This window comes from Triticum aestivum, chromosome 1A (assembly GCF_018294505.1).
Source record: "Triticum aestivum cultivar Chinese Spring chromosome 1A, IWGSC CS RefSeq v2.1, whole genome shotgun sequence".
Lineage (NCBI taxonomy): Eukaryota > Viridiplantae > Streptophyta > Magnoliopsida > Poales > Poaceae > Triticum > Triticum aestivum.
The window spans coordinates 152,956,468-152,970,128 of record NC_057794.1 but is presented as its reverse complement, the minus strand read 5'-3'; the positions used below and the strand labels follow the sequence as shown (position 1 = coordinate 152,970,128).

The window sequence follows — 13,661 nt, the reverse complement described above, 5'->3', positions numbered from 1 at the left end:
CTCTTCGGAGCTCCGCCACAAACACAACGTGCGCTCCATGTCAATCCGCAAGGACGGCGAGGTGTAGGTCGACTGCCACATTCTCCTTGGGAGCTTCGCCACAAATACAACGTGCGCTCCATCCCACTCCGCAAGGATGACGAGGTGCAGGTCGACTGCCACCTTCTCCTTCGGAGCTCCGCCACAAACACAACATGCGCTCCATCACCGACTCGCAAGGACGACGAGGTGCAGGTCGACTACTACCTTCTCCTTCGGAGCTGCGCCACAAATACAAAAGTTGTCTCGAGTGAAGAATGAGTTCCACTCGATGGAGGATTCATGAAGATATTCAACGATAAACCAAGTTCAGATAAATCCTAAAGGTTCCAGACCACAGATCGAAGTGCTCGGGCATTCAGCTCGAAAGAGTTTAACGGTTACAAAAACCACTCGGCATTCTGAGGCAAATTTAAGGTGGGGCATAAAAGTTTGTTCACTCCGCAGGAGGAGGACTGGTAGGCTCGACGAACTCGTTCAGGTCAACGCCGTCGGCGATCCGAGTGGCTGCAGCAATAAAAGTCTCCATAAAAGATCGGAAGTCATGCCTCTGGGTGTTGGCGACCTTGATTGCTGCCAGCTTATCTTGTCGCACCACCTTGTAGTGGACACGAACCAAAGACAGAGCCACATCAGCACCACATCGGGCAGAAGATTTCTTTCACTCCTGCACTCGATCAGGGATCTTGTTAAGTCAAGTCATCAGGGACTCAAGATCATTCTAGAACGTGGCCTCTAGCCAAAGTGTTGTGTCGATTTGTGACGTGGCGACCTTCAGTCGAGCCAAGTAGTCCCCAACGCCGTCGATGCGGTATTCCAGTCGGAGCAGATTCATGGCAGTTTCATCTTTCATGGAAGAATTGATTGGGTCCAAACCTGGCTCAATCCGCCCAGTCTCCTCCTCGAAGTTCTGGCAAAACTCGGCATTCACGATCCAAGGGTAAGTCAATTTTTGTATGCTGAGTCGACAAAAAAACATCAGTCGGAACAAAATGTATACCTTCAAGCTTGATGAACAACTTCTTGGCAAGGCTCCTCAGATAGCTCTCCAGATCGTCCCTCCTGCGAGCGATGCCTTCCATCTGCTCGTACAGGTTGAGGTTGTCCTTCTTCAAGCGCGTGCACTCCTTGTTGGCTTCGTTCAGGGCAGATTTCATCTTGGTGTTCTCTTCCTCCAATTGGCCGACTGAAGCCAGTTTCTGTTCAGCCAGAGCGGTTCTGTCATCAGCTTTCTTTTGAGCAGCAGCCAAATCCTGATCCTTCTTCTCCAGAGCTTCTCTCAGTTTTTCTGCAAAGAAATGGTGCTTGATTCAGAAAGAGCAGAAGGGTACTCAAGCCTAAGACAAATTAGTCGACAAGCTCGTCTTACCATTGGCGTCGTCCTTGGCCTTTTGCAGCTCTGTCTTGGCCAATTCCAAGTCAAGGTTTAGTTGGATCTACTGTTTCTCCAAATCAGCAAAGCGAGCTCCAAGATCACAAGATTTCTGCAATCAGGGAGGAGAAGTTATTTTACAGTGAAAAACGACAAAGACAATAAATACTAAGACTACGGTCGACTGCCCGCAGTCCACCATAGTCTCAAGGACTACACCCAGTGGGTGCACTTTGCGTGCCCCCACCGGTTCTGATCCCACTCGACCGGCCCGCCGGAGTCGAGTGCAGGGAGTAAAAAAAGAGAGAGAAAGAACAATTGCGCCGTCAAGAAAGAAGAACTCAGACCATAGAACTCAGACCACAGTCGACTGCCAGCAGTCGACCGCGGTCTCGGGGACTACACCCAGTGGGTGCACTTGGCGTGCCCCCACCGGTTCTGATCCCACTCACCCAGACCAAGTGGAGGAGATAAACTACCGGTTCGGTTTACACTCGACGCGGCCAGACCAGGTCGAGCGAAAGAATCAAAATACAAAGACTACAGTCGACTGCTAGCAGTCCACCGTAGTCTCGGGGACTACACCCAGTGGGTGCACTCAGTGTGCCCCCACTAGTTCAAAAATTCAATCGACGCACCGAGTGGGTGTACACATGCAAAAAATTTCGGAAAGAGAGTCTTCAGATAGCATATCCTAGTAGAACAACCAGTGACCAACTAACCTGAACGTTGCTTTGGAGAGCCGAGTTGGCGTCGTAGGCGGCCTGACTGGCGTCCCGCACTGTCTTCATCTTCTCCATCATAATGCCTGCCTAGCATATGGCTTCCTTGGCAGCATTCACTTCGTCCTCTGGGACATGATGGGTCGCAAAAACTGAAGGTGGGTCGGCAAGGGCTTGAGCAGTCGACCAAGAAGGCAAGGCACTCGACAATGGTACGACAAAGGTAACAGAACCCCGATTGGCATCACCAGCATCCTGAACGACTGGTTCCGCCCTTGGCATCGACTGTGGCACCTTGCTTGCAGGAGCTTGCCTATTTTTCCTCGCCAAAGGCCTCTCAGGCTCTTCATCATCATCATCGGGGAGGTCAATAATGTTAGGAGCTGTTCAAAGATCAATCGCCAAAATCACATCACCCAATGGTACACATTGCAGTTGAGTCGACCAAATAAAGGCAGAATGACAGAAATCATACCCAGATTGGAAGTGACCGCATCCTCCATTACCTCATCCTCGTCCCTGTAAGCTGAGGTCCCGGAAGTAGCAGCGCTGCCAGTTGCAAAGTTCGTCTGGTTAAATCAAGAAAAAACAAACAGCACGAGGCGTCGAGTGAATACAAAGGGAGACACTCACGCAGAAGCGACGGGGATGTCAATCTTAATCTTCGGCAACGCCTTCCGAGGCTTCTGCTCTGCAACTTTGGGATGCTTTGACGCTTTTTCGGTTGGGGTTGGTGAAGAGGCCCGAGGACGCTTTGAAGACTGGCCAGCCTGAGCAATCGCCTTTTCACGGGCGCTCGGTCGTTCTTGGTCAAGCTTGGATCGCCTCTCCCTGCGAGGAGGCGACTCGACTTCTTCTTCGTCACTCGGGTCGTCGCTTTCTTCGTCTCCTTCACCGTCAGAATACCATTCGCCACTGTCGCCGCCGCTCGCCTCTTCTTCCAGGTCTTGCTCTTACTCTCCGTTGGGCATTGAATACATTTCGATAAGGGCCTGAAAGAAAGCAGGAAGAATAAAGTCAGTCGATGCAATATAGACAGCTGCGTGAGTGAATTCAGATTACAATCAAAAGCTCAGAATCGGACCTTTTCTGGTTCATGGGACTGGTCGAATGGAGGAACTCTCCTGGCTCCTCTGGGGTTGTCCTTGTTTCCGGTGATGCCCGACAGCCACTTCTCCAGTGTGTCGTCATCGACCTCCTCCAGGTGAATCCGAGTGGTGTCATCAAGACCCGAATACATCCACATCGGATGGTCTCGGGCTTGAAGAGGCTGGATGCGCCGCCGAAGGAAAACCTCCAAGAGATCCATACCGGTCACCCCGTCACGGATAAGCTGGACCACTCGTTCGACCAGCACCCTAACCTGTGCCTTCTCCTCCGGGAGCACCTTCAAAGAGGAGGGTTTCCTCACTCGGTCCATGGTAAAAGGAGGGAGGCCAGTCGACTGCCCTAGCGTCGGCTGGTCTTTGCAGTAAAACCAGCTCGACTGCCATCCGCGGACCGAGTCGGGAAGAATCATGGCTGGAAAGGAACTTTTCCCTCTCATCTGAACACCAAGACCCCCACACATCTGAATCACTTGTGTTCTCTCGTCACTCGGATTGGCCTTTTTCACCGTCTGAGAACGACATATGAAAATGTGCTTGAAAAGACCCTAGTGAGGCCGACAACCCAAGAAATTCTTGCACAAAGACACGAAAGCAGCGAGATACACGATTGTGTTGGGAGTGAAGTGGTGGAGTTGTGCCCCAAAGAAATTCAGAAATCCCCGAAAGAAAGGGTGAGGAGGCAAGGAAAATCCACGGTCGACGGGGGGTCAGCCCTCCATCGGCTAGGTCGTCGAGGTCTTCTTGGCAGATCGCCGAGCGGATCCAGTCGCCCTGGATCTAGCCCTTCGGCAGGCCGGCTCGCGAGGAAGATCCACCCCGACTGGTCGCCTTCCCCTTCGCCTTTGCCGTCGCCTTCTTCGCCCGCTACAGAGCCGCCGTCTTCTCCTTCCCCATCGTCGCCGGCGAGACGCGTACGGAGCGGCGGCGCTGGGGCGAGAGCGAGCGCGACGAAGAAGCCTGAAGAGGAGAAGAGGAATGGGAATGCACTGTTCAAGAAACCCCGGTCTGACGCCTTATATGAGGTCGCTTCCGAGTGGCTAACTGGTAGGCCCGGACGGTCCTGTCAAATCCCGTAACAATCGCGCGCTTCCGATTACTGCGGCCTCCCCCGTCCCGCGCGCTTCCCAAAATTCGAATCCCGCGAAATCTGCGGGCAGCAGAACAACTTGTCAAACGGAAGATCTCCTCCACACTGTCACTCAGAGCTTTTCAAGTAAAGAAACTCACTCAACAAAAAACTAAGAATGGATCAAGGCGACTGAAAAGGAAGTTGCTGTCATCACTCAGGTTCATTGATCCAAAACAAGATATGCTCATGGCATGAAAAATGCGTCGGAGAAGTTCTCAACTCCTTCCCCACTCAAACCTCGATCCATTCGGGGGCTAATGATGAAGCTATGTACCTAGGGTAGGGTCATGGACCTGTCCTAACTGCCCTACCCAAAGACATCTCTAGAAGAAATCACCTTTCAATCGACTTGGAGGTGTTCCACTCGACAGACTCGAAGACACTCGACCAAGAAGCAATCACTCGACCAAGATCCAACCACTCGACGGCCAGGAGACCTAAAGTCACTCCGCACACTAACGGTCGGTCATTAAGTAGTTTTTATGGTCATCATAGCACTTTATTAGGGGCGTTACCAGTAACGCCCGACCTTAATGTATTTAAAACCCTGCATAACTGTGGGCCGGAGGGGTCTGGCGAACGCTATATAAGCCACCCCCTTCTCAGTGTAAAGGATTCGCATCCCTGTAAATCATACACGCATAATCTAGTCGACCGCCTTCGGGCTCCGAGACGTAGGGCTATTACTTACTCCGAGAAGGGTCTGAACTCGTAAATCTCGTGTGCTTACAACTACTCCATAGCTAAGATCTTGCCTCTCCATACCTACCTCCCTACATTATTGTCAGACTTAGAACCACGACAGCGCCCGTGTAGGTCTCCTCTTCTCATGCTCATACAATTGGTGAAGAGCTCACCTTATAAAGAGGTGTATGTCTCACTCAACTTTTAGGGTAGGACCAAACTTTAGTCCCGCTCACACCACTCACAAGTTATGCATGAATGAGACAAAAGAATTTCAGAATTTTAGTTGGGCTTTGGGCCAAAGGCCTCCTAGCAAATTCCAACATTACTATGCATTTCATCACATGGTACAGTGCACCGTAAAATCTCTTCTTTTTTGTATCCAAGTCAGTTGTGCAAAATGCAAACTTGCCACATCCTGCAAGAAACAAACAAGCAAATGGAAAAATGGAAACAAGGCACTCCGGCATTCCGCGCAAGCGCAGGGCGGCAACAACAGAAGAGGGCAAGTGCAAGTGAGCCAAATACAACTCTGTGATTACTCGCAAAAAAAAACACTGCAATTGTCATGGTCTGCTCCGTTTAAAAGAACTGTTGTGGCATGCTGGAACTAGAGATCCACATTCAATTCGAGGCAAAAGTTGTACTGCATCTCAGATTCCTTCCAATATCAACACAAGGCTGTGCAGGTCAAAAGGCTAGCCGGTGCAGTTGCAGTAAGTATATTTCTTCAGGAGGAGAAGGAAGAACTGTCAGCGATGCTGATTTTCCTTTTCGGGGTCAACGAGGAATCTTGCTTAATCAAGCGCTAAAAGCAACTCCAAAGGGGCGACTCAAACGGACGTTGATTTTGTCTGTTTTTTATCCGTTTGGATCGCCCGTCCACTTGTCCGCATCTGCTTTTTCGTTTGGGTTGGTCGATGTGCCCAACAAAAACCAGACCCATTTTGTGCATATCTGTGTCGGCATTCAGTCAAATACCTGATGGGCGAGCTCCCGCGCGACCTCATCCTGCGCCCGCGAGCTCACCTCCGCCGCCTCGCCCGCGAGCTCCCGTCCGCAGCTCGCCGAGCCCGTCGCGCATGCCCCACCCCCGTTCCGCAACTTGCCGCGCCCGCCCTGCAACTCGGTCACGCCCCCGCTAGGTCGCCTCCGTCGACATCCGTGCTCCGGTCGCGCGCTCGCACCAGCACATGCATGCAAGCAGCCGCCCCCCGCGTAGACATCACACGTAGATCACAAGCAGCTTCATGTCAAGAGGCTCCGTGCACAGCTTGATGCCAGCATCCAATGATTGTCTGACTAGCATCCGACGAGTATCTGACCTGCATCCGACGAGCTTCCAACCAACAGCCGTGCAGCCTCGCCCCGCGCCCAGCCCCGCAACTCCCGCACCACCGCGCACGCACTCCGTCGCATGCGCCTCGCCGGCTTTGCAGCAGCTCTCGTCCCGGCCGCGCACCGCACGCCACCCGCGCTGCGTGCCCCTCCCCGCAGCTTCGGCCCCGTGCCACTCGTGCCCGAGCTCCGCCCGCAGCAGCTCGTCGGGGCTGCAGTAGCTATCGCCCCGGCAGCGCACTGCACGCTACCCGCGTTGTACGCCAGCAGCAGCTCGTGCCTCGCCCACGCCCCGGCGAGGTCGTCGAGAGCATGGGGTCGCGCATGTTCTCGCTGTGGAGGTGCGCCGCCTGCGCGGCGAGGTCGTCGAGAGCATCCGCTTGCCCTGGCGTTGCCCCGGCTCCGGTGCTTCTCCGACGCTGCCCCCTTGCTCCCTGCTATCTCGCGACGCAGGCCGAAGCGGCCGGTAGCGGGGCACTGTTGGGTGGATGGGAGAAAGAGAAAAGGAGGAGAGAGACGGGGATGGGATGGATGGGTGACTGACAGATGGGCCAATGCTCGCATGCAGCGGACGGAGGCGGACGAGGAGGCCACAGAAAGCATTCGTTTTGTGTCCATCGCGGATCTAAATATGTCCTAAATTTAAGATAAAAATGGGTCTGAACGGACACGAAACGGACAACGGACGGACACTGTGTCCGTTTGGATTGACCCGTTAGGTCAATTTCTGTGTCCGAATGAACCAAACGGACAAAATGAGTCGCCTTTGATCTAAACGCATCCAGATCACGGTCCGTTTGGTCGACGGGGAGCGCGGTAATTACTGCACCACGCAATGCAGGAGACACGATCGATGGACGGTGGAAACCAAGAACTGTGGGCGCTCGGAACCATGCGGGGATCCTCACCAAAGTCCATGGCGTCCGCGATTAACAAACCATTTAACGCGGCGTCGTCGTCTCTGGACGGCTAAATACTGTCGGTGCTAAAATTATGGGCGGAGCACCGTCGCCACTACTGGTTTGTTTTCTTTTCCATGGACGGCGAAACGAAAGCCGGCCTTAATTGGATTGGATTGCTCTCTTCTGCAAAGCAAACTGATGCACTGCACTGGAGTGCAACAAAGATCATCGCTGCCGTTCTCTCGTTGGTCGCATTCCGAACGTGATCATCTCGCGAGATGAAACATCCGGGAGCAAATAGCGGGGGTGAGTTCGTGCCTTCCGTTCCACACTTTTCTGTACCCTTCTTTCCCAAGCTATGATGGGCGATTGGCCGAGCAATCATCATGTGTACGCACGCACCTTTAGTAGTTACAGTATCTCTCTGCCGATCATCATTTCACTCAGAAACCTTTTGCTCATCAGTTTGATCAGCACTCAAGCTCATCGATCGGCACGGCTGCAAACGGAATAACCGGACGCTTTCTACAGAGCCCACATCCCAATCACTTGTACATGCTGCAGTTAGCGAGCCGTTGAGGAATGAAAGGCCGGTAACCTTCCCTTGTCCGCTTCCAGCGGCCGGAATCTCACGGTCAGACCACGCTCCCACTTTGCCCCCGCCACCTTTGCTGGTCGTCAAGTGAACCTTTTTCGCGATCTCTAGCGGCGAGCGGTACAAAGCGCGGCTAAAGGTGTTGGCGTCACCCAAGATGTGAATAAAAACTAGTCTACCAACAGGACTTACGCCTTTCCTTGTACAGGTAGGTGGGTGTCAATGGCAGCCGCGATACGACTCGATTGCGCGGCACGACGGGGGATACGGCCGGTGTGGTGGCTGGCCATGAACCGTCGTGCGTGGATAGGGATGGGGGTGGTGGAGTTTATGGAGGTAGCCAAACATTCAATAATTTCAAAAATGCTACACGTACAGGCTCATTCTACAGGTTTTTACAGGTTAAGGACCATTCGCTCTTCTAATTGGTCCCTCCTGATTTTCACCGGTGGGTCCGTGCATCTTAATCAATCCTCGGCCAATCACTATTAAGCAACCTGTAAACCTCCTGTAAAACTCCGTACGTCTAGCAAAGCTCCAATAATTTTCTAGCGTAGCGCCTACCTGGGGAGAGTGTTAGTGCTGCCCCTCTACTGCGTGGCCTGCCGTATGATTATGATGCCTTCTTCCCTTTGACTCTAACCCTCAGCCCTGCCCAGATGAACATGGGAGAGAAACTTATAATGCTAGTACTAGGAGGAATCTTGATGAGTTCTTGTTTTTTTTTCTTAGTATTGTCTCTGTTTCATAATGTAGTGTTCACAATTTTTTAAGGATAAAAATTTATAAAGTTTAACCAAGTTTATAGGATATACGTCTAACATCTAAATAAAAGCAAATGCATATCAATAAATCATACTCCCTCCATTCCACAATGTAGTGCTTCCTCTATCCTCGTGCTTCAACTTTGACCGTAAATTAAACTACCAAGACCGATTGCGGCGGGAGCAAAAATTATATCAGTAAATTCGTATTCGAAAGAAGTTTTTAATTATATAATTTTTTCTCCCGCCGCAGTTGGTCTCCTTGGTTAAATTTATGGTCAAAGTTGGACCTCGGGAAGCGCGGACGCACTATATTTTGGAATGGAGTGAGTATGGGACATGCTTCCACACTGTATATATGGCACTGTAGTTTATAAATAGTTTCCTTCGTAAACATGATCAAAGTTCATAAAGTTTGTTTTTTTCATAAAAGTTATAAACACTACAAAACAGATGGGATTGTAGGTATAATTTTTTGGAACAAGTTTTTTATTATTATTATTGAAACAAGGATTGTAGGTATAATAGTAGTACTAGCGAGTGCGCCGCTATCCTCTACTGTGCGTACAAGAAAAATATTGAGTTTGCACATGGAGACGCATGTGTGTATGTGCTTTTCCAACAGGGACGAAATAGTTTTTGTCCCCCTTAACGGCTAGTGGATTACGGTTAAGAAGAAGGTGATAACATATCCCTTCCGTGTGAGTCGTGGCTGTCACCAGGTGACACAAGCCCTCACAAACCCACCAGGCAAGCAAGGCATGTGTTCCATGTCTCGCTACCTTCCCATCAAAGCCACGTACAGTACAACCTAAACAAACAATCTCCATTCATCCTTCCTTCCTTCCCATAGCTGTTTTTTTCATAGATCATAGGCCACCCACCGAGAGGAGAAAGGTGTTTTTTAAACAAGGCGGCATAATTACCACCACGTACCCTCGTAGTAGGAGTAGTAGTAAGTTGTAATCCATGTGCCCTGCTATATAATAATCCCCTAAGCACTCTCTTTTAGCCGTCCAATGCCTGCTCCCCCCTCTCTCCCTCTCTCTTCTTTCTCCCGCACGCACGCGCGCTGTTTGGTGAGAGGCCAACTTTGGTGGTGACCATGGAGAGGACGCCGTCGTCGTGGTGCATCCTCCTGTGTCTGGCCGCCGCTTCGGCGGCGGCGGCGGCCCCGCTGCCGCAGTACTACAACGCCATATTCAGCTTCGGCGACTCCTTCTCCGACACGGGCAACTTCGTCATCATCAACTCCGGCAAGCTGCCCAACATGCCCAAGTTCCCGCCGCCCTACGCCCGCTGCTCCAACGGCCGCCTCGTCATCGACTTCCTGGGTACGTGCTCGCCTGCTCTGCTCGGCCGTCGATCGATCGGATGTTTGTTTACACGTGAGTTGCTGAACCGGATGGATGGATGGCTGGATTGATTGATGTGTGCGTGCGTGCAGCCGAGGCGCTGGGAGTGCCGCTGCTGCCGCCGTCGGCGAACAAGGGCACCAACTTCAGCCAGGGCGCCAACTTCGCGGTGATGGGCGCCACGGCTCTGGAGCTCAAGTACTTCCGGGACAACAACGTGTGGAGCATCCCGCCCTTCAACACCTCCATGAAGTGCCAGCTCGAGTGGTTCCAGGAGGTCAAGGAGACCGTCTGCTCCTCCCCGCAAGGTATCGTAATTAGCGCCGCTAGTAAACAAGGAGTTTTCTTGTCCGTTTCTTGTTGAAAACGAAAAACCAAAAAGGAACCGACGAACTCAACAATCTGCAGAGTGCAAGGAGTTTTTCGGCAAGGCGCTGTTCGTGTTCGGCGAGTTCGGCGGCAACGACTACAGCTTCGCGTGGAAGGCGGAGTGGAGCCTGGACAAGGTGAAGACGGAGATGGTGCCCAAGGTGGTGGAGTCGATGATCGACGGCGTCGAGGCGGTCCTCGACGAGGGCGCGCGGCACGTGGTGGTGCCGGGCAACCTCCCCGCCGGCTGCATCCCCATCACGCTCACCATGTACGCGTCCGAGGACCGCAGCGACTACGACCCGCGCACCGGCTGCCTCAAGAAGTTCAACAGCGTGGCCCTCTACCACAACGCCATGCTCCGCATCGCCCTCGACCAGCTCCAGCGCCGCCGCCCGGACGCCCGCATCATCTACGCCGACTACTACACCCCCTACATCCAGTTCGCCCGCACGCCTCACCTCTACGGTCAGCCGATCACCTCCCTTTTCCTCCTTTGATTTCATTGATCCCTACTTGCTTCCTGGTGCTGCTAGCGTGTGGGTGCTCTGCTCTCCTCTGTTTCAATGGGGAATGGGGCACCGGCCACCTTTGTGGGTGTTAGTTCCAGGTTCAGCCTCTCAGGGCTGGTCACGCGCTAGCATGTCAGTTCCACACAGAAGACCGGCGCGAGTGGTGAGCTTCCACCGTCCTTTTGCTAGTTTTAGATGAGTGGCGTCGCGCGGGGATCTCGGGCTAGGGCCAGGGCAACAAGGCAAGGCTGGTGTTCCTTCCCAGGAGTAGGACAGTGGGGAGTGATGGCGTTGTAGATACGCCTGTGTCAGAGGCCAGAGCAACATCGTTGTGACTTCACCTGCCAACACGCGACACGCAGCACGCACGCATAGCTGTTCCTCACGGCTCACGCACTGCTGGTGCTATCTGCTAGCTAGCTTGGCACAACACTAACACCGGGTTCCATCCGTGCTCAGGCCAACCTGGCACTGCATCGGCTTAATCTCCGCCCCATTATTAGGGACATAAATGCCATCTGCTCTACCTCACTGAACCACGTAGTATACCTGATGGTCTTAGTACTTTTTTTTTTTGAGGGAGTGATGGTCTTAGTACTAATTAACACGTCGCACGCTCACTCATCACGCAAAGACAACTTTAGGTACAAACAAAAGCATAGAGCACAAAGAACGGGACAGAGTATTTACTTCAAGGGGTGTAGCTAGGTCTAGGTCAACTGAGATTTAGCCAAGTTTCAGTCAAGTGACATAGTATATAAAACAAAACAAAAAACAGAAAGAAATTTTTGCATGGATCTCCATGTAGGATCGAATGAACATAACATTGACTGAGACATAACCAATTCTCAATCGACTGAGACTCGGTAAAACTGTCACTCTAATAACAAGATATGTGGCGAATTGCAGGGTACAAGAGGGGAGCCCTAAGGGCGTGCTGCGGCGGCGGAGGCCCGTACAACTACAACATGAGCTCGTCGTGCGGGCTGCCCGGTGCCACGGTGTGCGACGATCCCGACGCGCACGTCAGCTGGGACGGCATCCACCTCACCGAGGCGCCCTACCGCTTCATCGCCAACACCTGGCTCAAGGGCCCTTACGCGTACCCGCCCCTCGCCAGTGTCGTCCGCGACGACATGGTCTATTAACTTAACTACTGTTATTAACACAAACACACACGATGATCCTTCATCCATGACTAAACTACACCATACGTCCGTCCGCTTTCTCTCTCTACGTGTGAACCACGCCTTCATACAATCCCGTGTGCGTGTTTTGGTTTGTAATATGCTTAGCAAGTTATACATTGGCCGTGTCACGGGAAGGTGACCTCCAATCTTTTTGACGCCGGATTGGCTGGCGCCTCTACTGTCTTGATCTGAGTTGGGGACATTGTAATCGTTGGTTGTATATTGGCAAGTAAATCGATTAGGTTTTTGCTGTTGTTGTTGTGTCGGCTGTAAATTGTGAAATGTGTTCTCCGTGTTACCAATGATGAACAAGTCCCTTCTTCGGAAAAAAAATAACAAACATTTTCGGAGAACACGAACAAAAAATTAAATTTCAAAATATTTTTTCAGGAATGCGAACAAAAGATGAAATCAAAAAGGTGTTCTAAATTTTCCCCAAACATTTTTTAAATTTGTGAACATTTGTTTTCTTAAAAGTTAAATGGGAACATTTTTGAATTTCCGAACAAAATCCAATAGGTGCGAGCATTGTCGTCGTTTAGTTGGGCAAGGCCCGAGAATTTTTCTTTCTTTTCTATGTTTTCATTTTTCATTAATTTATTTTCTCCTTTCTTTTCTATGTTTTCATTTTTCTTCTTTTTTCATGAATTAATTTTTTTCTCCTTTTTAAACTTTATTTTTTAACCTGTTCCAAAAATTGAAATACCAAAATAACATTTTTAAGTAACTGTTCTAAAATTATGATTTTAAATTATTTTTTCCTTTAAATATTTATTAAATGCTTTTAGAAAAAAACATTTTCTATTTTCAATTTTATCATTTTGTATTTATTAGTTATGCTAAAAACTTAAAATGACAATTAGTACCTATATAAGTTATGGTTTTAAATACCATTTTCCTTCACACCTAGCATGGATGCCTACACGGGCACGCTACGTTGAACATGGTGTTTTTTTGGACATTCTTGAAATGATCCCAACTTTTGCGAGCAGGTGGCGTGCCCATGGTAGTCATCTATACCCCCAATATTTTTTTTTCATGGTCTTGTATGACCAATTCAAGGCACCAAGCAAATTTGGTTGGGTTTTCGATAAGTGTTGCATTTTCTAGAGTTTTCTCGGTAAAAAAAAGTCGATAAATGGTTAGACATGCCGCAACTTGCATATGTGCTGGAAGTCGTTCAAACCTGCCATGAATGCCTACCATGGGCATGTCCACCTAGTGGAAGAATTTAGGGTAATTTCAACGATGTCCATAAAAACACCATGTTCAACGGAGGGTGTTCAGGTTGGCCAGAAGGGTCCCTCTGAGAGCTCGTGGTTTTTTGACATCCTTAAAATGGCCTTAATTTTTCATGATCTTGTATGACCAATTCAAGGCACCATGAAAATTTGTGTTTGTTTTCGACAATTTTTATATTTTTCTGGAGTTTTCTCAGTCAGAAAACACGGAAAAAAGGCTGGACGTGTCGCAACTTGCATACGATGTCAAAAATTGTTCAAACTTGTCATGGATGCCTATGAGGGACATGCCCACCCAATGGCAAAAAGTTGGATCATTTCAAGGATATACAAAAATAGA

General features: G+C 50.5%; 1 protein-coding gene across 2 annotated transcripts; it reads left to right on the top strand.

Moving 5' to 3' along the window:
• The first annotated feature begins 9,546 nt into the window (after positions 1 to 9,546).
• LOC123041913 (GDSL esterase/lipase At5g45910) lies at positions 9,547 to 12,333 on the top strand. 2 transcript variants are annotated; one of them, XR_006418667.1, is made up of 4 exons: positions 9,547 to 9,988; positions 10,102 to 10,317; positions 10,418 to 11,053; positions 11,800 to 12,096. XR_006418667.1 is itself a non-coding variant. In XM_044464470.1 (4 exons), exons 1-4 carry the CDS (start codon positions 9,760 to 9,762, stop codon positions 12,036 to 12,038), a joined length of 1,113 nt encoding a protein of 370 aa, XP_044320405.1. In that variant the 5' UTR covers positions 9,625 to 9,759; the 3' UTR covers positions 12,039 to 12,333. The 2 variants fall into 2 exon arrangements, 1 of the variants encoding a protein (XP_044320405.1); XM_044464470.1 differs by having other exon boundaries at positions 9,625 to 9,988; positions 10,418 to 10,846; positions 11,800 to 12,333.
• Positions 12,334 to 13,661: the final 1,328 nt, after the last annotated feature.

Bases quoted from the DNA above. Each gene is read 5' to 3' on its own strand.
- LOC123041913 (XM_044464470.1), top strand. From the start codon at position 9,760: ATGGAGAGGACGCCGTCGTCGTGGTGCATCCTCCTGTGTCTGGCCGCC. The intron at 10,318-10,417 runs GTATCGTAATTA...AACAATCTGCAG, and splicing joins CGTCTGCTCCTCCCCGCAAG to AGTGCAAGGAGTTTTTCGGC. The intron at 10,847-11,799 runs GTCAGCCGATCA...GGCGAATTGCAG, and splicing joins CCGCACGCCTCACCTCTACG to GGTACAAGAGGGGAGCCCTA.